Source organism: Bidens hawaiensis, unplaced genomic scaffold, assembly GCF_021521415.1.
Source record: "Bidens hawaiensis isolate Kalapana, Puna unplaced genomic scaffold, B.hawaiensis_p1.1 tig00017459_1, whole genome shotgun sequence".
NCBI classification, from domain to species: Eukaryota; Viridiplantae; Streptophyta; class Magnoliopsida; order Asterales; family Asteraceae; genus Bidens; species Bidens hawaiensis.
In genome coordinates this window covers 251,903-278,256 of record NW_027492641.1, presented here as the reverse complement: position 1 = coordinate 278,256, position 26,354 = coordinate 251,903, and the positions used below count along the sequence as shown (strand labels likewise).

The 26,354-nt window shown below is 40.2% G+C and overlaps 1 protein-coding gene and 1 pseudogene across 1 annotated transcript; both read left to right on the top strand.

The window, feature by feature from the left end:
- The first annotated feature begins 566 nt into the window (after positions 1-566).
- On the top strand, positions 567-2,501 carry LOC143553954 (exocyst complex component EXO70A1-like; annotated as a pseudogene).
- Positions 2,502-18,349: 15,848 nt separating this feature from the next.
- On the top strand, positions 18,350-25,697 carry LOC143553945 (uncharacterized). The gene is made up of 10 exons (XM_077043827.1): positions 18,350-18,450; positions 22,934-22,986; positions 24,029-24,148; positions 24,378-24,445; positions 24,585-24,693; positions 24,777-24,845; positions 24,933-24,990; positions 25,072-25,307; positions 25,378-25,429; positions 25,517-25,697. The coding sequence occupies exons 2-10, from the start codon at positions 22,984-22,986 to the stop codon at positions 25,582-25,584; spliced, it is 783 nt and encodes a 260-aa protein (XP_076899942.1). The 5' UTR covers positions 18,350-18,450; positions 22,934-22,983; the 3' UTR covers positions 25,585-25,697.
- The last annotated feature ends 657 nt before the right edge of the window (positions 25,698-26,354 follow it).

Sequence of the window (26,354 nt, the reverse complement as noted above, 5' to 3'; positions counted from 1 at the left end):
GCTCAACCACTTGAATATGTTACGCACCTATAAGAAGCTCAACGCCTTTATTTCACCAATCAAATTGCTACGGTTAGCCGGTTTACCCTCAAACACTATAGCGTTTCTTGTCTTTCAAATACATCAAATGGTTAAACACACCGCATGGAACGCCTTTATGTTAAAAAAAATTTAAGATTTAAATAAAAATGAATGGTATTTGTTATCCATATTCTCACACTATTATATAACTTCATGTTTATTTTTCAAGTTATGCTTTTTAAATAGAAGCGAATCTTATACTTTTATTTCATTATGCATTTTCATTTGTTGTTATGTTTCGCAATATTCACATAAAGAAAAAGAAAAGACATTATACGAATATTATGTGTAGAATAATATTGTTAATAGATTGAACTTTTTAAATTTTGTGTCTCATGAAGATGAAAAGAAAACTATAAATAAAATTAAAAGAAAGTTGAGTAAAAGCATATGGAAATAGTTTGAGTAAAGACATGGCAATTGGCAGTGAGGTTTGGTTTGAATATCTTACAAACTTCATTTGGTGTATGTTTGGTGAAGAAATTTACACCCAACAAACCGCTTTTAAGTTTAACTGCAATCACTCAATCAATCACATTGAGTTGAATAGAAATGGATCATATGAGAGATCTTCTCAACTCTACATTACACCAGTCAAGAGAGATTGACTTTGAAATTCACAAAACGTCTGTCAATCTCGCCCGTATCAATCGAACCTTCCCGTCTTTAGAAACCGCTGTCAGAAACATGGCTTCCCAATGCGCCACTCTTGCCATCAGAGACCACGTCCATCGTGCACTCCCACCTATTTCAGCTGTTTTAAACGTCCACCAATTAGTCAATGAGCTAGGGACCTCGCTCTCGGACTCAGCCCATTCCTCTTCTCACCTCACTATCTATATCTCTCGCATCAAACGATTCAGACAGGCACTCACCCTCCTCACCAACACTTGCAAATTAGCAATCAGGTGGCTTCAGGATCTCCAACACACCACCGACCGCTTCAATGTTTGCAAGACTCTACGTTTACTTGAAGAACTGCAGGCAACTAAGAAGCGTTGCCTCCTCGATCAAGGAATTCTAGGGGTCGCCTTCAGGGTTCTCCAAGATGAATTCCAGGATCTTTTAACCCAAAACAGTTTTCCTATTGAGGTTCCTTCCTCGCTTTTCTCATCCGGTGATGAGGAAAGTGATCCATTACCAAAACCTGTTTTGCCTCTTCGTGTTGTGGAGAACCTTCAAGCTATTATGGCGTGTTATTCAGCATGTGGCAACCAAAACCAGGTGGACCGCTGCATGTCTGTATACGTCAAGGTTCGTACCACAACGGTTGAAACAAGTTTAAAAGGTCTTGAGTTAGATTATCTGGAGATGTCATTATCAGAATTCGACAGCGTGCAAGATATAGAAGGCTACGTAGACGAATGGGGGAGGCATTTGGAGTTTGTAGTGAAGCATCTGCTGGAACTGGAGTATACACTCTGTCACCAGGTGTTTGGTCAACAGACAGCAGATTGCTTCTCCAAGATCGCACTCCGGTCAGGAATACAACGTTTTATCAAATTCGGGAACACGATTACTAAAGCAAAGAAGGAAGCGATCAAGCTATTCAAGCTGCTGGACGTGTTTGCAGCCCTCGACAATCTGAGACAGGATTTCAATAAGTTCTTTGGCGGGAAACGATGTTCAGAAATTCAAAGTCAGACAAGGGATCTCATCAAGAAGGTTGTCAACGGGGCATCCGAAATTTTCCACGAGCTCCCGGCCCAAGTTCAGTTTCAAAGGCTAACGGATCCACCTCCAGACGGGTCGGTTCCAAGATTGGTTCCATTTGTAATAGAATACTCGGAAGAGCTGCTGGATGGCGACTACCAATATGTACTGGACCAGGTTCTTGAAATCCACCGCGGCTGGTACAATGCCAGTAAGGTAGTCGTTTCGGTTGAGGTTCACAACATAGTAAAATCACTGGAAGTTAACTTGGACACATGGGCAAAGAGATACGAAGACACCGTTTGTGTTGTATTTTCATAATGAACACCAGCTGGTACTTGAACAAACACGTAAAGGGCACAAAACTAGGCGATCTAATGGGGGAATCTTGGTTAAAGCGACATGAGGATCGTGTAGAATACTATACACAACGCTATTTAAGAGAGAGTTGGGGAAAGATTCCACGCAACAATGAAGACATCAGAGGATTTACCGAGGCGTTTGACGAAGAATATAAAAAACAGTCAGGGTGGGTGCTGTGTGATAACAGTTTGAGATGGAAAACCGGGCCGCTAATAGCGGGAATGATAGTCCCTTTTTACAAGAGGTTGGTGGAAGGCGGCGGCGGGAGTAAGAAGCATGTAAAGTATAGTTCGGAGCGGGTAGAGAGTATGGTGACTTCGATGCTTCAGCCGAAGGATAAGGATGCCAAGTTGATTGATAGGATAAAGAGTGTGTTCTCACCGACAGCTGCAGCTTCTTCTTAAATCATTCTCACATTCACATAGGTGCACATAATAATCATGTATATAGGTTGACAGAATGTAATACAGACTATACAGTAACATAATATGAAATATTGTTGTTGTTGTTGTTGTTGTTGTTAGTGTAGCTATCTGCTTAATTGTGACTCCTAATTTATCATAATTATGTGAAACCCTAACAATGCTTGCCTTAGATACTAATTGGCTATTAACTGCTAATAGTTTGAATTGAATTCCATATCCAGGATGTAAACCGAATTAATATTCGTGTCCGATTGACGATTGATTTTCGAATTAAAAAATGTGCATACCACCGGAATTGACTATTTGTTTCTTCATTGGGATGAGATCCGCCATCGTTTCTCTCTATGGCTTCGAAGTAGAACAGGTCGACTACGACCGGCAACCGGAGAACGAGAGAGTCGTTGTCGGAGTTGTTTTGTTTCAGAATCGCCGTAAGCCCGTAAATTTTAGCTTAACCCAAATGGCCAAACGGTCAAACCAACATACGACTTTAATATAAAGTCCAATTCAAGTCAAATTAAAATGTCTATTACCAGGGTTATGCGTAAAAGTTAATTTGAAACAACACAATTCTTCATGAATAAGTATCCTAGTTAACGGTTTAAAACTGTCTGACGGTTTATTCAGTTTTATCAACAATAATGATTGGTGTGTAACTAAGTTAGTATTTATCGTCCAAGTTGTTGATGATGCACACTCAGGGGCGTAGCTTAGTTGGGGTCAGGGGTGGCCCCTGCGCTGATCTTGCCTCCGTGGAAACCAAGAAGAATTGAGGATTGAAGTTGTGTCGGTTTTTCTCTTGAATTTTTATAATGATAATATTTTTTTGGTTGTTTTTAGTAGAATCGGTTCCCTTTTATTGGCTTTTATTTGCCTCCATTGTTTTGGAAAACCGTTTTCGAATTGTATTCGATCAACATAATGTATTTTGATGATTGTTTTATGTTGATGTCTATGTTGTTTATCAGGTTGAATGAAATATTAAAAATGGTTGGTGTGACAGAAGAGAATGATGTTTCTAATCTCTAATAATCGGATATATAGTTCTACATGTTAGACCAAACGTAATGGGGCATTTTGGAGAGAAAGTACCCCATAGCGGGGCATTTGGGGGGGGGGGGGGGTTGGGCGTTTTATGCATATCGCGGGTTGGGGGTTGACTTTGTTTCAGTCAATGTTTCAACCAATGGAAAAGGCGAAGGCGCCATTGGGTGCCACTACTATACATGGCCTTATGCTTGAGAACGTATTAACAATGTAAATCATATCAGGTCAGTCAATTGTACTACGTAAGTGGTGAGGCAGCGTCCCTTTGAACGACCTCTTACCATCGAACCGACAAACAATGTCACACCCCGACCAAGGCGGAACATGCTGGGACGTAACGTATTGATTGGACAGTAGCTCAAAAGACACTAATAAATGTGACAATTATTATTTAATTTCATTAACATTACATCAAGTACACAAATTACAATAATTAAATCAAATAAATCGTCCTTTTGTGTAATATGAATAGATATCCTAAGGTCTAACTATTGTCTTCAATCTTGAATAATATCAACTACTTGTACCTGTAACATGTATGAAAATAGAGTTTGTCAACACGAATGTTAGTGAGAATACATAAGTTTCAGTTTTATATATAGAGAGAGATAAATCACAACTCATATGTATATGATGAGTATTACAATTCTTATGAAAATGTAAACAACTAAATAGATGTGGACCCGTTCTTATTGATATAAAATCAACGTACTTTGGTAAATGTATGATCATACTAGATGAGGATAGATGAGGATGAGATACCAACCACCAAACATAAAATAAACAATTAAGCACATAGAGCATTTATCATAGAGCATGCAATAATCACACATTAACATATATTGAATTGTGTTTTAAATAGATGTGAGAATAAAAATGAGTAAAATAAGGTATACATGCTACCTCCAAAATATAAAAGATGGAAAAAATGGGATATGTAAACTCACCTTAGCAATAAGCAAGAGGTAGATGAATGCGGTTAAAACGGTAGTAAATGAGGGTCACGCTCTTCGAAAGTTATCGACGAGAAAATCCTATGCAACAATAGTTATGGAATGAATACGAAGTGAAAAAAAAACCTAAAACTAAATAGAGGTTCGGGATTTGATGATCTAGTGTGTTCTTGCAAACGTAAGATATTATTAATTTTTTTTACTATCAAAATTTTATTAAAAAATATTATGATTTAATTATACGAAAATACATAAAATACTTAATAAATATTTATAAGACTTTAGATAGATTATATAAAATAATTATTTTAAACTAAAAAAATACCTTTAATGTTTATACATATCCTTATTATTAATAAAGATGTCTTTTAAATAAGTGTTGTAACTATAACCGATAATACATAATAAATGAATAATATTTATATAAGCTATGATACTTCAAATTATGTTTTGAATACGTGATATTATATATATGATTATATATACAATTAAAACCTTTATCAACTTGAATCACTTTATATATAACCACACACACACACATATATATATATGTATATATGGTTTATCATAAGTTCGGAAAAATGATCGGTTATTATGTCGGTTTTTGTAAAAATACAGATCACTTAATGTAACATCACTGGAATTTTGGGCCAAAATGACAAGTTTCCAAAGTATAGGGATTAATTCTGCCAATTTCCAAACTCCAAGGGCTAAAATGAAAAATCTGATTTCTTGTCCAATCGAGGTACGCAACGGGACAAAAGACAAGCCCATCGCGGTACGCGATGGGGCTTGGTCAAAGTTTCTAGAAAGAGTTAACAGCGTACGCGATCGCTGTTGAGCCTACGTCATCGCGTACCGTGATGACGTGGCCTGACATGTTTGACACCTTTTCGCCACGGTCCAAACGTGGCAACACGTGGCACGACGCCCGCCACGTGTCAACACGTGGCACACCGTTTGCCACGTGGCGACACGTGGCAGACCTACTGTAACACCCCGACCAAGGGCGGATTATACATCGGGGCGCCACATATTGTTTCATTACTCGTGACACTATTGGGTGTCAATATTTAATAAATACATTCATTCGCGCACGCGCAAGGTAAACACAAGATAACATAAATCAATATATTATAAGACAAAATATTCGAACAACAAATAACTTGTCTTGATACATTTTAATCTAGGTCCAAAATAAAGAAAACTTCCTACGTGTCCACAAGCTCCAAAACAGCTACTGCAAACCTGAACATGTGTTAAAATAAACGTCAAACACTTGCGTGTTGGTGAGAAATCAAGTTTAATACAATACATAGATAACAATAAATCTGCGCGCAACACGTGTATGTCTGGTGTTTAACAAGGGTGTAATCAGATTGTGATCAAGCCTAGATAGATCATAGCTCATAGTTCATAGTTCAATCCGTGCTCCCAATTGAGCACAAAAACGAGAAAACATCTGTGCAAGTGTAAACAAAGAAAACCGTAAACGATAGGTCTCCCGTGTTCATCTAATGGATCCATGAAAACTGCGGAATAGGCCGAACAAAGCGGTTAATGATACACACATACAAATAAACAGCCAAGTAAACGTCCTCAACACATGGGATACTGCGCGACTAAAGCTCATAAACAAGTTTAAGACTCTAAGTTTGTATGAACACATGAACATCCCAAAACATTAAAAGCAAAAAGGGATTAGGTACGAGATTACTCACTTGATAAACGATGCGGTGTAAGATAAAGCAAGAACCAACTTTAAACAAGCACAAGTTAACCTATAAATAAGATTATTGTTTTAATGATTTGTTTTAAGTCTTGATTATAAGTTAGCATAATTAATAAGTAAATTATTATATATAATATATATATATTACCGGAAGAGCAGGACAGAACAGGGAGGAAGACGGAGGCAGAGAGGGAGGCGGCAGAGAGAGCAAGGAGCAAGAGAGAATAAGAGAGATTAAGTGTTTTGTGTGTGTAGTGTTAGGAAAAATAATACTATTATTTATAGAGAAACCCTAGGGAACACAATCCCTAGAAAAGGGGAAAAAGATCTCAAAAAGCAAAAGATTCCAAAAGCAAAAGATATCAAAAGATATGGCAGCAGGGAAAAAGAGAAAAAGCTGACAGGGAACAGTAAAAAGGCATGGGCAGGTCAGTTAAAGGTACTGGTCAAGCATGGCAAAAGCAGATCTCAAAAGATAATGTCAGTCACTTTTTCTGCCAACCAATGGGGTTGGTGCGCATGCTGCGCCGAAAGTAACTTTTCAGACATAAAGCAGATTAGGTCAACAGCACAAAAGATAAGACAACACAAAAGCAAACGGCTAGATTAAACAGAAGAAAACTCAAAGGGTTTAGCGCGAGAAGGCTCGAGCGCGAAGGCAGACACAGAAGGTCAAGAGAGCGCGAGCGCGAAGGCAGACAGAACCAACCTTAACGCGTAGCGGGAAGAACTACATTTCTAAGCGCGCCGCGGGGAAGAATCACATTTCTTAGCGCGCCGCGGGAGGAACTAAAATTCCTAGCGCGCCGCGGGAAGAACTATAATTCTTCGCGCGTCGAGGGATGAACTACGATTCTTAGCGCGCTGCGAGAAGAACTACAATCCTTAGCGCGTCGCGGGAAGAACTACCGTTCTTAGCGCGCTGCGAGAAGAATTACAATTCTTAGCGCGCTGCGAGAAGAGTTCGTCTCGCGTATCGCTGAAACAGGTGGTCTTCACGCAGGATTCCTTGTAAGGGGTCTGGCGCGTGGAGCTGCGCAGACAACCTTAGGCGGGAAGGAACAAAGGACAAGCAAAGAGTTAGAAGAAAAAGAGGGAAACAAGGCGTAAGGGCGGGACGGCGACAAGAGGGAAAAGAAGGCGGAAAGAGAGGAGAGGGACGGGACGGCGGAAAGAAAGAGAGAGAAAGAGGCGGGAAGGAAAATATATATTATTATTAAAAGTAAAATATAAGTATAAATATTAAATCATAAAAGAAAGAGATCGGGTCAGAGAAACGGGTACCTGGGTCGGGTCGGATCGGGGCAGATGTTACAGTCTCCCCTACTTTAAGAAATTTCGTCCCGAAATTTATCTCGAAGTAGGTGGCGCAGAGAACAGGTGCGGGTACTTGATCTTCATTTGATCTTCCCTTTCCCATGTAAACTCGGCTCCGCGCTTGGACTCCCAGCGAACTTTCACGATAGGGATGCGACTGCGCTTGGTTTGCTTAACCTCGCGATCCATAATCTCAACAGGCTTCTCAACGAAATGCATAGATTCATCAACTTGAACTTCATCAAGTGGAATGTGAAGGTTCTCGTCAGCTAAACACTTCTTGAGATTGGATACATGGAACGTTGGATGCACATTACTGAGCGCGGGCGGCAGGTCAAGTCTGTAAGCAACTTTTCCTACACGCGCGAGAATCTTGAATGGTCCAACATATCGAGGAGCAAGCTTACCTTTCTTCCCAAAGCGGACAACACCCTTCCAGGGCGACACCTTGAGGAGAACAAGATCACCAACTTGAAATTCGAGAGGCTTTCGCCTGCGATCTGCGTAACTCTTCTGTCGGCTTCTGGCAGTCAGCAGATGATCACGGATCTTGGCGATTTTATCGGTTGTCTCTTGAACAAGTTCGGGTCCTGTGATTTGAGCTTCTCCCACTTCGCTCCAACAAATCGGGGAGCGGCACTTACGACCGTAAAGTGCTTCAAATGGGGCCATACCGATACTGGAATGATAGCTGTTATTATAAGAGAACTCAATCAAAGGCAGGTGTGAATCCCAATTACCTCCAAAATCAAGAACACAAGATCGGAGCATATCCTCAAGAGTTTGAATAGTTCGCTCAGACTGACCGTCAGTCTGGGGATGATATGCCGTACTCATGTCCAAGCGAGTTCCTAGCGCAGATTGGAGAGATTTCCAAAAGCGAGATATAAAACGGCCATCGCGATCGGATATGATGCTCAAAGGAGTACCATGGCGGCAGACAATTTCCTTGACATAAAGCTGCGCGAGTTGCTCAACACGGTAGTTTTCACGAATGGGCAGAAAGTGAGCAGACTTAGTCAAACGATCCACTATTACCCAAATGCTATCATGTTTGCTTGCTGTCAAAGGTAACTTGGTAATAAAGTCCATCGCTACACATTCCCATTTCCACGTAGGAATTTCTGGTTGTTCGAGCAAACCAGATGGGCGTTGGTGTTCAGCTTTTACCTTAGAACAAGTCAGGCATCTAGCTACGAACACAGCAATATCCTTCTTCATACCGGGCCACCAATAAGTTATGCGCAAATCCTTGTACATCTTATCAGCGCCGGGATGAATAGAATATCGAGATTTGTGCGCTTCACTCAGGATATCAGCGCGAAGATTCTCATCAAAGGGAATCCAGATGCGATTAAGATAACAGAGAATTCCACCCAGATTAGGGACAAAGTGCGCTTCCGCGCCACACGCTAACTCGGCGCGAAGGTTACCATTACTGATGGATGCGCGCTGCGCGTCACGAATACGCGATTCAAGGTTGCTTTGAATCGGCGCGAAGTGAAGCTGGGTGCGCGGCAAGATACAGTTAAGTTGGCAGGGTTTTCGGCTGAGCGCATCGGCTACCACATTAGCCTTACCAGGATGATACCGGATCTCACAATCGTAATCGCTGATGAGTTCGTTCCATCGGCGTTGCCTCATGTTAAGTTCCTTCTGATCAAAGATATGCTGAAGGCTTTTATGGTCAGTGTAGAGGATACACTTAGTACCATAGAGGTAGTGTCTCCAGATCTTCAAGGCAAATACAACTGCACCAAGTTCGAGGTCGTGAGTTGTATAATTCTTTTCATGAACCTTAAGTTGCCTTGATGCGTAAGCGATAACCTTGCCTCGTTGCATAAGAACACAACCGAGACCTTGGTTGGAGGCATCGCAGTACACGACAAAATCATCATTACCCTCAGGTAGCGCAAGAACAGGAGCTTCACACAACAATCGCTTGAGCGATAGAAAGGCTTCTTCTTGCTTCGAGCCCCAAATATATGGTTTACCTTTGTGCGTTAGAGTTGTTAAAGGCAAAGCGATCTTCGAGAAGTTCGAAATGAAGCGCCGGTAATAACCAGCTAAGCCCAGAAAGGAACGGATCTCGGAAGGAGTGGTCGGCGTAATCCAGTTCTTGATTGCTTCAATTTTGGATGGGTCGACATGAATACCCATCTTGTTCACAACATGGCCAAGAAACTGTACTTCATCAGACCAGAATTCACACTTGGAAAACTTAGCATAGAGCTGCTCGGTTCGAAGCTTCTGCAACACCAACCGGAGATGTTGCTCATGCTCGGCCTTGGTCTTAGAATACACCAGAACATCATCGATAAACACGATCACGAATTTATCCAAGAAAGGCCTACACACCCGATTCATTAGATCCATGAAAACGGCGGGTGCGTTGGTTAAACCGAAGGACATGACCAAGAATTCAAAATGGCCATAACGAGTTCGAAAAGCAGTCTTCGGAACATCTTCATCGCGGATGCGCAACTGGTGATAGCCAGAGCGGAGATCAATCTTGGAGAAACAAGAGGCACCTTGGAGTTGATCAAAGAGGTCGTCAATACGCGGTAAGGGATACCGGTTTTTAATGGTGAGTTTGTTCAACTCGCGGTAATCAATACACATGCGAAACGATCCATCTTTCTTTTTAACGAACAACACCGGAGCACCCCAGGGCGAAGAGCTAGGGCGAATGAATCCTTTAGCAGTCAACTCTTGAAGTTGGCTTGCCAATTCTTGCATCTCAGCGGGCGCAAGACGGTAAGGAGATTTAGCTACGGGGGAAGCACCAGGGACAAGATCAATACGGAACTCGACTTCACGAGCGGGAGGGATACCAGGAAGATCATCAGGAAAAACTTCAGGGAAATCACGCACAACGGGGATATCGCGAAGCTTCTTTTCTTCAGCAGGTTTGACCACATGGGCTAAAAATGCAATACGCTTCTTCCGCATGAGTCTTTGGGCTTCGGCGCAAGACATAAGCTTAAGACCACTGGAGGGTTTTTCGTCGTAGATGTGAAGATCACCGTTTTCTCGAGGAATGCGAATCAACTTCTTGGCGCAAATAACTTCGGCGCGATTCTTCGAGAGCCAGTCCATACCAATAATAACATCAAAGCTTCCAAGAGGCATGGGGATGAGATCGATTAGAAAATCGTTTTGGTTAAGGTTAAGCGTGCAATCTTTAATCACCGAGTTAATTAAAACAGTTTCGCCATTAGCCAATTCAACTGAAAAATCTTCTTTTAAATCGCTGCGCGGTCGCGCAAGCTTCTGCTCGAAGGCGCGAGAGATAAAACTTCGATCGGCGCCAGTATCAAAAAGTATAGAAGCATAAAATCCGTTAAGCAAAAATGTACCATTAACTACGTCATTATTTGCTTGCGCTTGGTGCGCGGTTATGTTAAAAGCTCGTCCACGCGTCACTTGGTTTGAAATCTGGTTCACCGGATTCGCTTGCGTAATCTGAACTTGTAGCCTTGGGCACGCGTTCCGGAAATGACTGGGATCACCGCAGTTAAAGCACGATCTGGGTCGTGGGTTTTGGTAGGTTGGTTGTGGATTCTGCGGGTAGACTGGTGGTGTTGGCGCAATTGGGTTGGCGAGAGGGACTCTACAGTATTCAGCAGAGTGACCAATGTTGCCACATCGGTTACATTGTCGACACGGGGTTTGGGTTGGGTGGTGAAGTCTACAGGTTGGGCAAAAGGGTTGATTTCCTGTGTAAGGTTTCTTAGGTGGCGGGGCAGGGAGTGCGGGATTGGTTAAGGCATAGTTATGGACTACAGGAGGTGTTGGGTAGGTTGACAGTGGGTTAGGCGCGTAAACTGGAGGTTGGTAGATGGGTTGCTGGACAATGGGCGGGTTGGTAAGCGCATAGGCTTTGCGCCTGCGCTTGAGGTTGTTACGGTTCGAGGGTTCAGGTTTGGTTTCTGTTGGTTCAGGAGCAGTCTTGGTGGGTTTGGTTTTCTCAGCTCCCCGCAGGAACAGGGTTCCTGCTCTGACATGGTTGTCGCTGAGCACAGCGGCCAACTCAATGGCGTCAGAGAGGGTTACTGGGTTTCTGGCCCATACAGAATCTTGAATTTCCATGGGGAGACCCCCAAGGAATTTCTCTATGGCTCGGCGGGAAGGGGTAACAAGGTGAGGGACAAGCAGGCTTAGTTCATGGAAACGCGTCGCGTACTCGCGCGCTTCACCGCTGTACTGCTTAAGATTCCAAAATTCTTCCTCCAAGCGCTTAACTTCGTTGGGAGGGCAGAATTCTCGCGTCAGAATTTCTTTGAATTCCTCCCAGAGCATGCTAGAAGCAGTTTCTGCGCCACGCGCATGAGCTACTCCATTCCACCATGTAAGCGCTCTAGATTCCAGGACACTGGAAGCATATAGGGTTCGTCTGTCTGAGGGGCATTGGGTGTGGAGGAAAGTGTTTTCTATTTTCTCAAGCCACTGAAGCATCACGGTGGCTCCTTCAAGACCTGTGAACTTTGGAGGGGTACCCGCGTTAAAGGACTTAATGTTATAACTGGAGGTGTTGGTATTGTTTTGGCTCAAAGCTTGGGCTATTGCGGCGGCCATTTCCTGGGAACGTTGCTGCGAGCGTCTGCGCGCGGCTTCTTTCTTCTTGAGATGGCGACGAGATAGCGGAGGCATTTTATAAAAGTTTTAATTTTAGTTAATATCTTGGTTTTAGCACAAAGTATAACCTCGAAAAGCTTGGTTTCACGGAGTCAGATACTATCAAAAGTTAAAGTAAAATAAATGACCCTAAATGTAGACTTAATAAAGGTAACGAATTCGAATCAAGAATCGACAATTCATGTATCACCATGACTTTCCGAATTCCCAATTTAAAATATACGAGCAAACGAGTATTGGAGATTGACGATTCATGTATTACCATGACTTTTCAATCTTCAATATAAAATATACAAGAAAATGAGTATTGGAGGTTGACAATTCATGTATCACCATGACTTTTCAAGTCTCCAACCTCAGAACATAATCGTAAATGGAAATTGAAAATCAACTATTCATGTATCACCATGACTTTTCGGATTTTCAAATCCAACAAACGAATATGTAAGTAAAATCAATAAAAATCGAAATTCAACAAAAATCGAAATATCGCGGAATAAAACATAAAATCATATACTGCGCAAGCGCGAGCATATTCATAAATAACGAGTAATTAACAATAAGCGTGCAAACATGAGATTTCTCTCATGCGCGAGAAGGGACTCTTAGGTATTCTAGGCCGTTACGTCTAACCACCTATCCTAAAGTCAACGTGCTCTGATACCAATCTGTAACACCCCGACCAAGGGCGGATTATACATCGGGGCGCCACATATTGTTTCATTACTCGTGACACTATTGGGTGTCAATATTTAATAAATACATTCATTCGCGCACGCGCAAGGTAAACACAAGATAACATAAATCAATATATTATAAGACAAAATATTCGAACAACAAATAACTTGTCTTGATACATTTTAATCTAGGTCCAAAATAAAGAAAACTTCCTACGTGTCCACAAGCTCCAAAACAGCTACTGCAAACCTGAACATGTGTTAAAATAAACGTCAAACACTTGCGTGTTGGTGAGAAATCAAGTTTAATACAATACATAGATAACAATAAATCTGCGCGCAACACGTGTATGTCTGGTGTTTAACAAGGGTGTAATCAGATTGTGATCAAGCCTAGATAGATCATAGCTCATAGTTCATAGTTCAATCCGTGCTCCCAATTGAGCACAAAAACGAGAAAACATCTGTGCAAGTGTAAACAAAGAAAACCGTAAACGATAGGTCTCCCGTGTTCATCTAATGGATCCATGAAAACTGCGGAATAGGCCGAACAAAGCGGTTAATGATACACACATACAAATAAACAGCCAAGTAAACGTCCTCAACACATGGGATACTGCGCGACTAAAGCACATAAACAAGTTTAAGACTCTAAGTTTGTATGAACACATGAACATCCCAAAACATTAAAAGCAAAAAGGGATTAGGTACGAGATTACTCACTTGATAAACGATGCGGTGTAAGATAAAGCAAGAACCAACTTTAAACAAGCACAAGTTAACCTATAAATAAGATTATTGTTTTAATGATTTGTTTTAAGTCTTGATTATAAGTTAGCATAATTAATAAGTAAATTATTATATATAATATATATATATTACCGGAAGAGCAGGACAGAACAGGGAGAAAGACGGAGGCAGAGAGGGAGGCGGCAGAGAGAGCAAGGAGCAAGAGAGAATAAGAGAGATTAAGTGTTTTGTGTGTGTAGTGTTAGGAAAAATAATACTATTATTTATAGAGAAACCCTAGGGAACACAATCCCTAGAAAAGGGGAAAAAGATCTCAAAAAGCAAAAGATTCCAAAAGCAAAAGATATCAAAAGATATGGCAGCAGGGAAAAAGAGAAAAAGCTGACAGGGAACAGTAAAAAGGCATGGGCAGGTCAGTTAAAGGTACTGGTCAAGCATGGCAAAAGCAGATCTCAAAAGATAATGTCAGTCACTTTTTCTGCCAACCAATGGGGTTGGTGCGCATGCTGCGCCGAAAGTAACTTTTCAGACATAAAGCAGATTAGGTCAACAGCACAAAAGATAAGACAACACAAAAGCAAACGGCTAGATTAAACAGAAGAAAACTCAAAGGGTTTAGCGCGAGAAGGCTCGAGCGCGAAGGCAGACACAGAAGGTCAAGAGAGCGCGAGCGCGAAGGCAGACAGAACCAACCTTAACGCGTCGCGGGAAGAACTACATTTCTAAGCGCGCCGCGGGAAGAATCACATTTCTTAGCGCGCCGCGGGAGGAACTAAAATTCCTAGCGCGCCGCGGGAAGAACTATAATTCTTCGCGCGTCGAGGGATGAACTACGATTCTTAGCGCGCTGCGAGAAGAACTACAATCCTTAGCGCGTCGCGGGAAGAACTACCGTTCTTAGCGCGCTGCGAGAAGAATTACAATTCTTAGCGCGCTGCGAGAAGAGTTCGTCTCGCGTATCGCTGAAACAGGTGGTCTTCACGCAGGATTCCTTGTAAGGGGTCTGGCGCGTGGAGCTGCGCAGACAACCTTAGGCGGGAAGGAACAAAGGACAAGCAAAGAGTTAGAAGAAAAAGAGGGAAACAAGGCGTAAGGGCGGGACGGCGACAAGAGGGAAAAGAAGGCGGAAAGAGAGGAGAGGGACGGGACGGCGGAAAGAAAGAGAGAGAAAGAGGCGGGAAGGAAAATATATATTATTATTAAAAGTAAAATATAAGTATAAATATTAAATCATAAAAGAAAGAGATCGGGTCAGAGAAACGGGTACCTGGGTCGGGTCGGATCGGGGCAGATGTTACACCTACTGTCTGCGTCATCAGACCTACGTCGGGGTATGCGACGGGTCCCCAGGGTCCGGGCGCGGTACGCGATGGGACACCAGAATTGCCTATAAATAGCAAGGTCCGGGTTTGATATTTTCACACCTCACAATCAGTTTACAATCCTCTCTCTACTCTCTCACTACACCTCGAATATTGTGCCCTCGATCCCCCTCGAAATCCGTGCCCCGATTCCTCGAAAAACGTGTCATACCTCGATATTCGTACCACTCGCCGACGATGTTCCGAACAAGAAGGTGGTGCTGTTTTTACATCCCGACGATCACCTCGAAGTACGTGCCGTGAAGTGTTGGTGCCTCGAGAAGCGTGTCGAAGTGAAGTGGCGATCAAAGCGAGTGTTGAAAAGATTAAGCGGCGTAGAAGTGCTGCTCGAGAATCTAGGGAATTATAAGCCGAGGAAAGTTAAGGCTTATTACCCGATTAAAATAATAATATAATATTATATTAAAGGCTTAATACCCTAAGTCGGAATTATACTCGATGCTTATGAAAAGAAAATATATAACAAAGAAAAGAAAGAAATATAAACAGTATATATACATATATATACATGTGTGCAAGATGATATACATTTCTTTGTTATAGATATTATTTAAGTTTAATGAGTATTCTTAAATAATAAAGAAAAGAATATGTTTCTTAAAGAAGAAGAAACGTCGGGTTTTATAATAAACTAAAGGTTTATAAATATTGCTTTTAAAACTAAAGGTTTTAAAGTAAAAGATTATTGAACTAAAGGTTCATCGAGATAAATAAGACTAAAGGTCTTAAGCCGGATTGTATATCCGACTAATAAAAGTTATACTCGTACTATAGGTGCGAGATAGCAAGAAAAAGCACGCAAGGACGGGGTTGGAAACCGATCCCGAACAAAGGTGAATACGCCCCACTTTTACAAACTTGTTTTCAAACAAACAAATGTGTTATGTGTAAACTTTACATGATACCAAGTGTCTCTAAAAACATTATGAATAAGAGTAAAAGCCTAGCCCTCAGGTTGTGGTATACGTTTGTCTGGATCCTTACATATGTGGTTAAATGCGGTGGGCACATCGCACCACGCCTGGTCACGACCTCCAGCCACGATGGGCCGAACCAAAGTATGTTCGAGTGAGAATGACCTTGTGTATATTTATGGTACCTAAGTACGTCGAGAGGTTGCGGTGTCTTGCTGGGGTGACCTAGGTAGAGGCTCGAGTTTATAATGATATTGTTTTAACTTTGTTATTCCTAAGCCAAGATGAGCCGAGGCACGCGTAACCCTCGAGGGGTAACAAAGTAAAAGAAAATGTTTTCGCGTCAGCATATTCACCAGCAAATCTTTGCTGACGTGTTTTTATAACATTTTGCAGGTAATCAATATTAGAACTTAAAGGACGAAGGCTCAAGAATCCGATGGCTTGGATAATTTTTGTTAAACTTAATTATGAATTTAAAAGGTGGTTTTGTAAACATAAAACAAGTAAACGTAAATGGAACTTTTGTTCCATCTTTTGTATTGTAAATATTTTACAACTTTGATTCTTTTATTTTATAAAGACTTCCGCTAATTAACCGTAACTCTGATTTAATTACAAATATGGTACCAACTATCGAGTCGCACTCTTAGGCCTAAGATAGGGGTGTGACACTTAATGTATTTAAAATATTAATAAGGTGATTTAATGATTAAATGGGTTTATAATATGATTAAATGGCTAAAAACAAAAAAAGAACTAAAAACCCGGGTTGGGGGTCGCTTGAACTTGCGTCCCCAGCCACAACAGTCTTTAACGCAATCTACCCAGCCATCCGGGCAAGAGTGCTTGATTGTTATCAACCAGAACTGAAATTTATATAAGAGACTGACATACGAGCAATTGGATCTATGAACCCTAACAATTCAATTTTGTTAATCTGTTAACTGTTTGATTAAATAGGGTTAGGGCTAATGAAGTACATGGAAAACCGATCACACTATTACAAAGAATTACCTAATACGATGTATTTTCGCTGCCCAATTAACATAAAATACGGCAGGCAGAGAGAAGCTCAAGAACACACATCCAACAGCAGAGAAAATAAAATTGGTTAAAGGGGTTTGGTTCGCGATGGTTTGGGGAGTGTGAGTGCGAGTTTAATTGAATTTTAGACGAGTATTTATAGGGTTTTGGTGTTGGTTTGGTCCGCAGTTCATGATGAGCGAATTTGGTATACAAAGCTGTCAGTTCCATGATTAAACGAAAATGTAAACGCGTTTCTAGTTGATTATTGATTTGGCGATGTAGATTCCTTGATTTTCGGCGTGTATTATGGATTAAAGATGGTAATGGATGTGGGTGTAGGGTGGTGACGGGTTGGAGGGGAAACTGGAAAGGGTTTGAATTGGGTTTGAAATTTGGTCCTTGGTCTTTATGGTTGGGTGCACAAGAGGGTATAATTTAGTTAGGGGGTATTATTGCATATAATTCATAGTTATTATCAATAATTAAATAAACGAAATATATATACTTAAATGAATGCACGAATGCGGGAATTTATTTAGTAACGAACGTTCGAATAATAAATGAGGCAAAAGAAAAATAAATGGGTCGGTTTCGGATTTAAAAAGTAACGAATGTTACAAACAAGGCCAGATATTAAACTATATTTCGATTGTTTTCTTTAAAAATGTTATCGAGCAATTCCTACATCAAGCTCTGCCTTCTTATTTACGGCTTTATATTTTATTAACATGTAAATCTATATCAAAAGATAAAATGTGACGAAGTTAAAATTTGTGTTTTTTTTACCTTTCGTCACTACACACGAGTTCTATTAGTTGTACAATTGTGTTGAATGGTGTATTAACCACTAATTTTTAATATACCTTTTTAGATAGCAAATATTTATAAAATTTTGATTCATGTATTGAATTTTATAATAGTTACAAAAGAATTTTAATTGTACAATTGTGTTGAATGGTGTATTCACTTTATAGGAAACCGATCACCAGGAAAAAAAGAAGATGATGTTTCTCCAATGTAATGACACGTCCCAATAAAGTGCGTTAATGATGTGCAAGGTACCCAAAATTACAAATAAAACATATTTTTATAATTTTATTTATATATGTCATTATATTATTATTTATATTATTTTATATGCATCAACATTTCGTTCCTCATTCAAAATCGTGTTACAAAACTGGACGCATGATGCATTAGACAAGTTTAAGCGGTAAAAGTTACAAATAAAACAACAAACTTTGTCTGCATTAAATTTGGAAGTTTATGAAGGATTTTGTAATTTGTATTAACGTTTTTAATTTTGGGCTTTATTGGGCCGGACTGGGCCGGGAGTACCCGTTCTTTCAAGCAGCGTCTTGATGTTTTGAATACATAACCACCGACTTATACTTATACTAGGGTTTTAGGTGCCGCTTGAATCAATCGGGTGAACCTCATTCAGTGGCCTGAACCGTATAAGCTTAGCCTGTGTTTCCGATAGCTTCAGGTCTGTTCTCGTTATCATATATATGAGTATCTGTGTCTTTTAACCCAAAATAGTTTTCCTATTGAGGTTCCTTCCTCACTTTTCTCATCCGGTGATGAGAAAGTGATCCATTACAAAAACCTGTTTTGCCTCTTCGTGTTGTGGAGAACCTTCAAGCTATTATGGCGTGTTATTCAGCATGTGGCAACCAAAACCAGGTGGACCGGTGCATGTCGATATACATCAAGGTTCGTACCACAATGGTTGAAACAAGTTTAAAAGGTCTTGAGTTAGATGTAAAATCACAAAAATTTCGGACTAAAAATACCAAATATCAAAGTCTAAGGACCAAAAGAGAAAATTATGTTCTCATGTCCGATCGTGATACGCGACGGATCAGAAGGAGGCCCATCTAGTACCGCGATGGGTATGTTTTCTAAACCCAAGAAATGGGCAGACGGCGATACGCGACGAACCAAAACCCAACGTCATCGCGTACCGCGATAACGACGTCTGACAGGATGACACGTGTCAGGACACGTGTCACCACGTGGCATAAAGGCATGACGAGGTGACACGTGTCCCGCCACGTGTCACATGGTGGCACCATGTCTTGCCACGTGGCACCGCGTCCGCCACGTGGCGACGCTACCGGTGATTCATCAAACCTATGTCGCGATACGCGGCGGGGTTTTCATCAATCATAACGTACCGAGATGGGTTCGTTTTTCAGCTTATAAATAGGGGTGCTTGGCACCTTCATTTGCACACCAAAATCTCTCTCTCTAGAACTTTCTCTCCCTACCTCGTTTTTTGTGCCACCGACTCGACAATTATAACCTCGTAATCCGCACCATATACCGACGGCACCTGGAAGTTCGTACCGACAATCCCGACAATCGGCGCACCTCGTTTTGCGTGCCGACCTCGTAAACCGTGCCGACCCGAGACGACCCGACATTCTGTCTCGAAGTACGTGCACGACCCGGCAAACCCCCGAACGTTACCTCGATTTGCATGCCGAGGAGTTGTTAATCAAGATTCTCAAAGTACGTGCAAGCGTCGAAGTGCTGCCCGAGAATCTAGAAAACAATAAGCTAAGCAAGGTAAGAATTATGTCCGAATAAAATATTAATAAAATAATAAAGGCTTAGACCTTAATCAGGGGTATAGCCTAGACGTTGATCAAAGAATTATAAATATAATGAATAAATTAAAATAATGTTTCTTTAAGAAAGATAGAATTTTTAAAGGATATAGTTAATACATCATTTCTTATTTTTAAGAAATATAAGATATTAACAAAGGATAGAGATAATTGACGTTTCTTCTTGAAGAAGAAACATATCACATAGTTAGCAAATATAGAGAAAGATTTCATATCAAAATATTTCATTCAAACAAAAGATCAATCAAGGTTTAAGCTATCAAAACCAGACTAAAGGTCTGTAGCCGGATTAAAAGACGATCCGGGTATTTATATAAATATATTTTATTATAGGTCAATCATTCAATCAATCATTCATTCATTCACAAAGGTTTTCAAACGAGATCACCACATCATTCAGAACAGACAGTCACAGGTGAATACGTTAAACCTTTTTCTGTCAAGATAAATGGGTTGTTTATCTTAAACAAAGACAGTCAAATAAAGATTTATGGGATTACGTGTTTCCTATTAAAATATAAGATAGAAAATAAAAACAACTTAGACCGAGTACACATGTGTCTGGATCCAAACATAATCAATCTAGTCTATCAGTCAAGGCTACGTGGCCGCAGACTAGAAGTCATAATAAAAGTTCTCCAAAGGGTGTCAATTCCCGGAGAACCGTAATTGTGTGTGTATGGCAGTGACACAATCCCAGAAATGCTGAGATTGTTTCATGAAAACTATCTTGTCAGTCAATGAAAGATTTATAAAAATGTTTTTAGAGTCAACGATTCACCAGCATATCGCTGACGTATTTTCCCCCCCATGATTACAGGATACAAAAGTTAGTACAGGTAGCAAGGAAGTAGAGCCATTCAAGGATATAGACGCTCGCAATGTAGAGATGACTCAGTTTTAAAATTATTAAAATATTGCAAACAATATTTAAACAAGTTTTATAAATCAAACAAGGTTTACAAATCAAACTCTCGAATATTTATTATTCGAAAAGCTTTATAATAAATCAAATATTATTATTGTTATAAATAAAGATGTTACAAATAAACTAATGTTACGAAATATAAATTAATATTTTATTATCAAAAAGACTTCCGCTAAATAAAAATATATTTTAAAGACTTTCGCTAAAACTCTGATATATTTTCAAAACAGGTACCAACTATTGGTCACACGCCTAGGCCCTAAGTGAGGGTGTGACATTAGATTAACTGGAGATGTCATTATCAGAATTCGACAGCGTGCAAGATATAGAAGGCTACGTAGACGAATGGGGGAGGCATTTGGAGTTTGTAGTGAAGCATCTGCTGGAACTGGAGTATACACTCTGTCACCAGGTGTTTGGTCAATAGACAGCAGATTGCTTCTCCAAGATCGCACTCCAGTCAGGAATACAACGTTTTATCAAATTCGGGAACACGATTACTAAAGCTAAGAAGGAAGCGATCAAGCTATTCAAGCTGCTGGACGTGTTTGCAGCCCTCGACAATCTGAGACAGGATTTCAATAAGTTCTTTGGCGGGAAACAATGTTCAGAAATTCAAACTTAGACAAGGGATCTCATCAAGAAGGTTGAATCCAAGATTAGCACGGATGGCGTTTCCGGACTCATGAAGATCCAAGTCAAACTCCTATTCTCATGCTGTTGGGGTGTTATCCTTCTTAGGGAGCAGGAAACCTAAGTTCCTGCCCAGATCTTCTTGATATTATAACACAACCAAGATAATAATGTTCCTGCCCAGATATAGATGAAAATATAGTGTGGTGACGTTAGAGGGAGAGATGTCTCCGGCTCAGAGTAAGATCATCACCGCCATCACGATCATCTCCCCGTGCATACAAGTGTGTAAGACACTAGAGAGATGAGAAGGGTTAGAGAGATTAACTTGTTCTAGAGGAAGAGAGCCTCTTCCTATTTATAAGATGGAACCTGGGCTGTAACCCTAATGGGCCAGGCTTTACCTGGGTTATTAATGTCAGGCCCATTCACATTTGTCTTGTTGGACATGGGCCCACTTATGAGGATATCTCAACAGTTTTTAATTGCCTCTATTGTTTGGAAAACCGTTTTTGGATTGTATTCGATCAACATAATGTATTTTGATGATCGTTATGTTGATGCCTATGGTGTTCATTAGGTTGAATGAAATATCAAAAATGGTTGGTGTGATAGAAGGGGATGATGTTTCTAATCTCTAATAACCAGATATATAGTTTTACATGTTAGACCAAACGCAGTGGAGCGTTTTGGAGGGGGAAAGCACCCCATAGTGGGCCATTGGGGTGGGGGGGGGGGGGGATTTGGTTTGGGCGTTTTATGCATAGCGCGGATTGGGAGTTGACTTTGTTTCAATCAATGTTCCAGCCGATGGAAAAGGTGGAGACGTCATTGGGTGCCACCACTATACATGGTCTTATGCTTTAAGAACGTATTAACAATGTAAATCATATCAGGCCAATTAATTATACTGGAAATGTCATATGTAAGTGGCCTGGTAGCGTCCATTTGAACCACCTCTTACCATCGAACCGACAAACAAGACCAAATGTTAGACTATATTTCGATTATTTTCTTTAAAAATGTTATCGGGCAATTCCTACATCAAGCTCTACCTTCATAATTTATGGCTTTATATATTAACATGTAAATCTATGTCAAAAGATAAAATGTTTTTATATGAGATGAAGTTAAAATTTGTGTTTTCTTTTACTTTTCGTCACTACAGACGAGTTCTATTAGTTGTACAATTGTGTTGAATGGTGTATTAATTTTATAAGAAGTCGATCATCAGAAAGGGAAGAAGATGAGGTTGTTTCTCCAGTGTAATGACACGTCCCAATAAAGTGAGTGAATGATTTTCAAGTACGCAAAGTTACAAATAAAACATATTTTTAATTAATGTTTTCTATTTTTGGGCTTTATTGGGCCGGACTGGACTGGACTGGGCTGGGCTGGATGTTTTGAATAAATAACACCGCCCTTATAGTTATGCTAGGGTTGTTTTAGTGCCTCTTGAATCAATCGGGGTGAACCTCATTCAGTGGCCTTAACCTCGTATAAGCTTATTCTCTGTTTCCGATAGCTTCAGGTCTGATATCGTTATCATATATATGAGTATTTGTATCTTTAGCTGAAATGAATCCCTAATTTCTTATGTAGATTTATATATGCGTATTGCAGTAGTATGTATATAAACCCTAATTTTGGATGAATACAGTTATTTGAAATATACCGGATAATCGGGTGACTATTTGTGCCATTGTGTTATAGGTCAGACTGCTAATTTAAAACACTTATTAATGTGTTTTCTTTTATTTGGTTTTATTGAACAGGTCTCGGTTGTTCTTAGTTTAATCGTGCCTGGAACAAAAAAGACTTAATCATGGTTAGTTTCCTTACAAGTTGTTGTTCTTTATCTTAACTTCACTTTTTAACAGATATTGAGATTAGCTTGCTAGTCATTAGGGGTGTTTACGGTCTAGTTTGGCAAATTTTTGGCCGAATCCCTATGGTTTCGAGAAATGACAAAACAAAATCGAACAGATTGGGTCGATTGGTCTGGCCAACTGGTTTAGCGGTTCAGTTTTGGACATTTCAAACTTTTTTTTCAATCTCAATAATTTGTATTACAACTTATAAAATGAAGAAGTATATAAATAATATAGGTTAAGCGACGGTTTTATGTTCCAAACCGAACCATTAAGCGTCAAAGCCGAACCATGAACCCAATTGTTTTGATCTACGACAGGTCGACTTGATTTGAGTTGTGCGGTTTGGTCGGCTTTAGGGGTGCAAGAGAGCCAAACTTGAGCCTGGGACTTTTGACTTACAAGGACTCGTGCTCGGCTTGTTTTGAGCTATTTTTTTAAAGTGCGGGCTTGGCTTGTGAGTTGTTTTCTCAAGCTCGGGCTTGGCTCATTTATTATTTATTAATTAACTTATATACATTTTTTTATATATATTTTGAAAAAAACCTTAAACGAGCTTAAGCTCTGCTTGATCTCGTTTAGTAATTTAAGTCAAAGCTTGGCTCGAGCTTGGCTCTAAAATCTAAATATAATACATGGACGTCTAGATGAGGTAAAATATAATAATACACAAGGCTCGTGAGGGTTCGTGTTCGGCTCGAGCTCAAAAAAGCTTGGCATGTTTTCTGCTTTCTTACAATCTGAGCTTGAGTAGCTCGCAAGCAGCTCGGTTGTTTGCACTCTTTCTTGGCTTCAATGATTTATGAACATCTTAGTCCCTTACTAGTCATCAATTGTGACCGCATGCATAACTATTGTTTTGAGTATCAAAGTTGCAAACATGGACCATATGATATCACTATTCACAAGTGGGTTCCAAGAGAGTTGTGATTAGCAGTTAATTTGTAATTTATTTAATACTTGGTATGTGTTCTGATTTTTTTTTTTTGCTATTAAAAGCCTCAAGGAGATTACATAGAGCAACATAGGAAGAGAAATGGCTACCGCCTTGATCATTTTGAGAGGAAACGGAAGAGGGAAGCACGTGAAGTTCACAAGCGTTCCCAAACTGCTCAAAAGGTACTGTTTTTTTCCTCTGTTTTTTAACATTCTTTTTGTTGTTGTTATTTCCTATAGTCTAGAAATAATATATTATTCACTCATGTTGATCCACTTACTAATGATTTTTCTTAATTTTTTTATTAAGGATTTGAGTTTTCAAACAAGCGTTTAGTTACGTTCTATCTGTTTAAGTTCTAGTTGTATGTTTGGAATAATAGAAATGTTTCTTTATCTGTCGTTGCTTCAGGCTTTAGGTATCAAGGGTAAGATGTTTGCTAAGAAACGATATGCAGAGAAGGCTCAAATGAAGAAGACGTGAGTCTTTTGTTATTCTTTTTTTTATATAATTTTTTAAACAATACAGTGAAGTTATTGAAGCTTCCAGCTTTCTTTTGCCAATTTTTTTTATGTCAATGTGATGAGTCTAAACCTTTGTGATGTCTGTTGTTAACAGACTGGCTATGCATGAAGAATCATCAAGCCGACGCAAGGTGGACGATGATGTGAATGAAGGCGCTGTGCCTGCCTATCTTCTTGATCGTGATGCCACAACACGTGCAAAGGTTTGCTGTTTTAAATTGTTATAATATTATGTACATGAGGAGTTGTTTGCATAACATAAGCGTTCATGTTATTCTATATGAAGGTTCTTAGCAACACAGTCAAACAAAAAAGGAAGGAGAAAGCTGGAAAGTGGGATGTGCCTTTACCCAAGGTATGAATTAAGGTTCCTTGTTAGCTGTTAATCCTGTTATGTATATGAGTTGCTGTTGGTTAAGTTTTTGATTGGTTGTTTGTTTAGGTGAGACCAGTGGCTGAAGATGAGATGTTTAAAGTAATCAGAACTGGTAAAAGGAAAGGTGAGTATCCTGCCTCGGTTTTACATCCCTAGGTTCTTTGTGCAGGCTATGTTCTTAATGAATTACATATGACTTTTGCAGCTAAGCAGTGGAAGAGGATGATCACAAAGGTTACATTTGTAGGACAAGGTTTCACTAGGAAACCTCCAAAGTATGAGCGTTTTATCCGTCCGAGTGGTTTACGGTTCACCAAAGCTCATGTGACACACCCGGAGCTTAAGTGCACTTTCAACCTTGAGATGATTGGTGTGAAGAAGAATCCTAATGGTCCAATGTATACCTCTCTTGGTGTTGTGACCAAGGGAACCATCATTGAGGTATGCGGTCTGGTCTTTCTTAAAGAAGATAATTTGAAGTAGAGTTGTTAATTAAGTTTATGATTAACAGGTGAATGTGAGTGAGCTAGGTTTGGTGACTCCGGCTGGGAAAGTAGTATGGGGTAAGATGACTATGTTTATTAGTTATTTGTTATTCGGCTGAGAAATTTGTGTAGGCATATGATGTATGATATTTTGTTTGGATGCAGGGAAATATGCCCAGGTGACGAATAATCCTGAGAATGATGGATGCATCAATGCAGTTTTGCTTGTGTAGACATTCGGTTTTAATTACTGCATACATGTATTGATTCGACTTGAACTTGGACTTTGGGTATTGTGTTTTTTTAGACATGAAAAATTAGTTCTATGAAAAAAAGAAAATTCATAAATCAGTTCCAATTTTAGCCTTCTTGAATGAATTGATTTGATGACTTTCATCTCACATATTAAAGTATCACAATTGTTGTACTCTGTTACCAATAGACCAGCACTAGAGATGAGCTCGGTACCTGTACCGGTACCGAAAATACCGATCCTGAAATTCGCGAATTCTTGGTACTGGTACCGTAATATTTGGTTCGGTACCTGTACCTAGAGATGTTCAACGAAACCGGTTCCTGGAACCGAACCGGATCCGAACCGGTTCCTACCCGTTTTTTGTAGAAACCGGACCTTATCTGATTCAACCCGATGATCCGTGACCGGTTCTTGCATTTCTGAGTGGGGGCGGGTAGGAACCGGAACCGAACCGGAACCGGTTCTGGAACCGAACCATCCGGAACCGGTTCCTAACCGGTTCTAGCCGTTGGATCGAATATAGCCGTTGGAAATCGATTTTTTGGCCGTTTTTTGACCGTTGGGGTCAAAAATAGCCGTTTTTTGGCTCCCCCAAGCACCCCACTACTAGTATAAATAGGTATTTGGTGTCATGGGTTCATCAGGAACCGGTTCTAGCCGTTGGATCGAATATAGCCGTTGGAAATCGATTTTTTGGCCGTTTTTTGACCGTTGGGGTCAAAAATAGCCGTTTTTTGGCTCCCCCAA

What these genes read in the sequence shown, in the direction of transcription:
- LOC143553945 (XM_077043827.1), top strand. An exon ending in CCAAGGGAACCATCATTGAG is followed by an intron (nt 25,308 to 25,377) that starts GTATGCGGTCTG and finishes TATGATTAACAG; the next exon opens with GTGAATGTGAGTGAGCTAGG. An exon ending in GGCTGGGAAAGTAGTATGGG is followed by an intron (nt 25,430 to 25,516) that starts GTAAGATGACTA and finishes GTTTGGATGCAG; the next exon opens with GGAAATATGCCCAGGTGACG.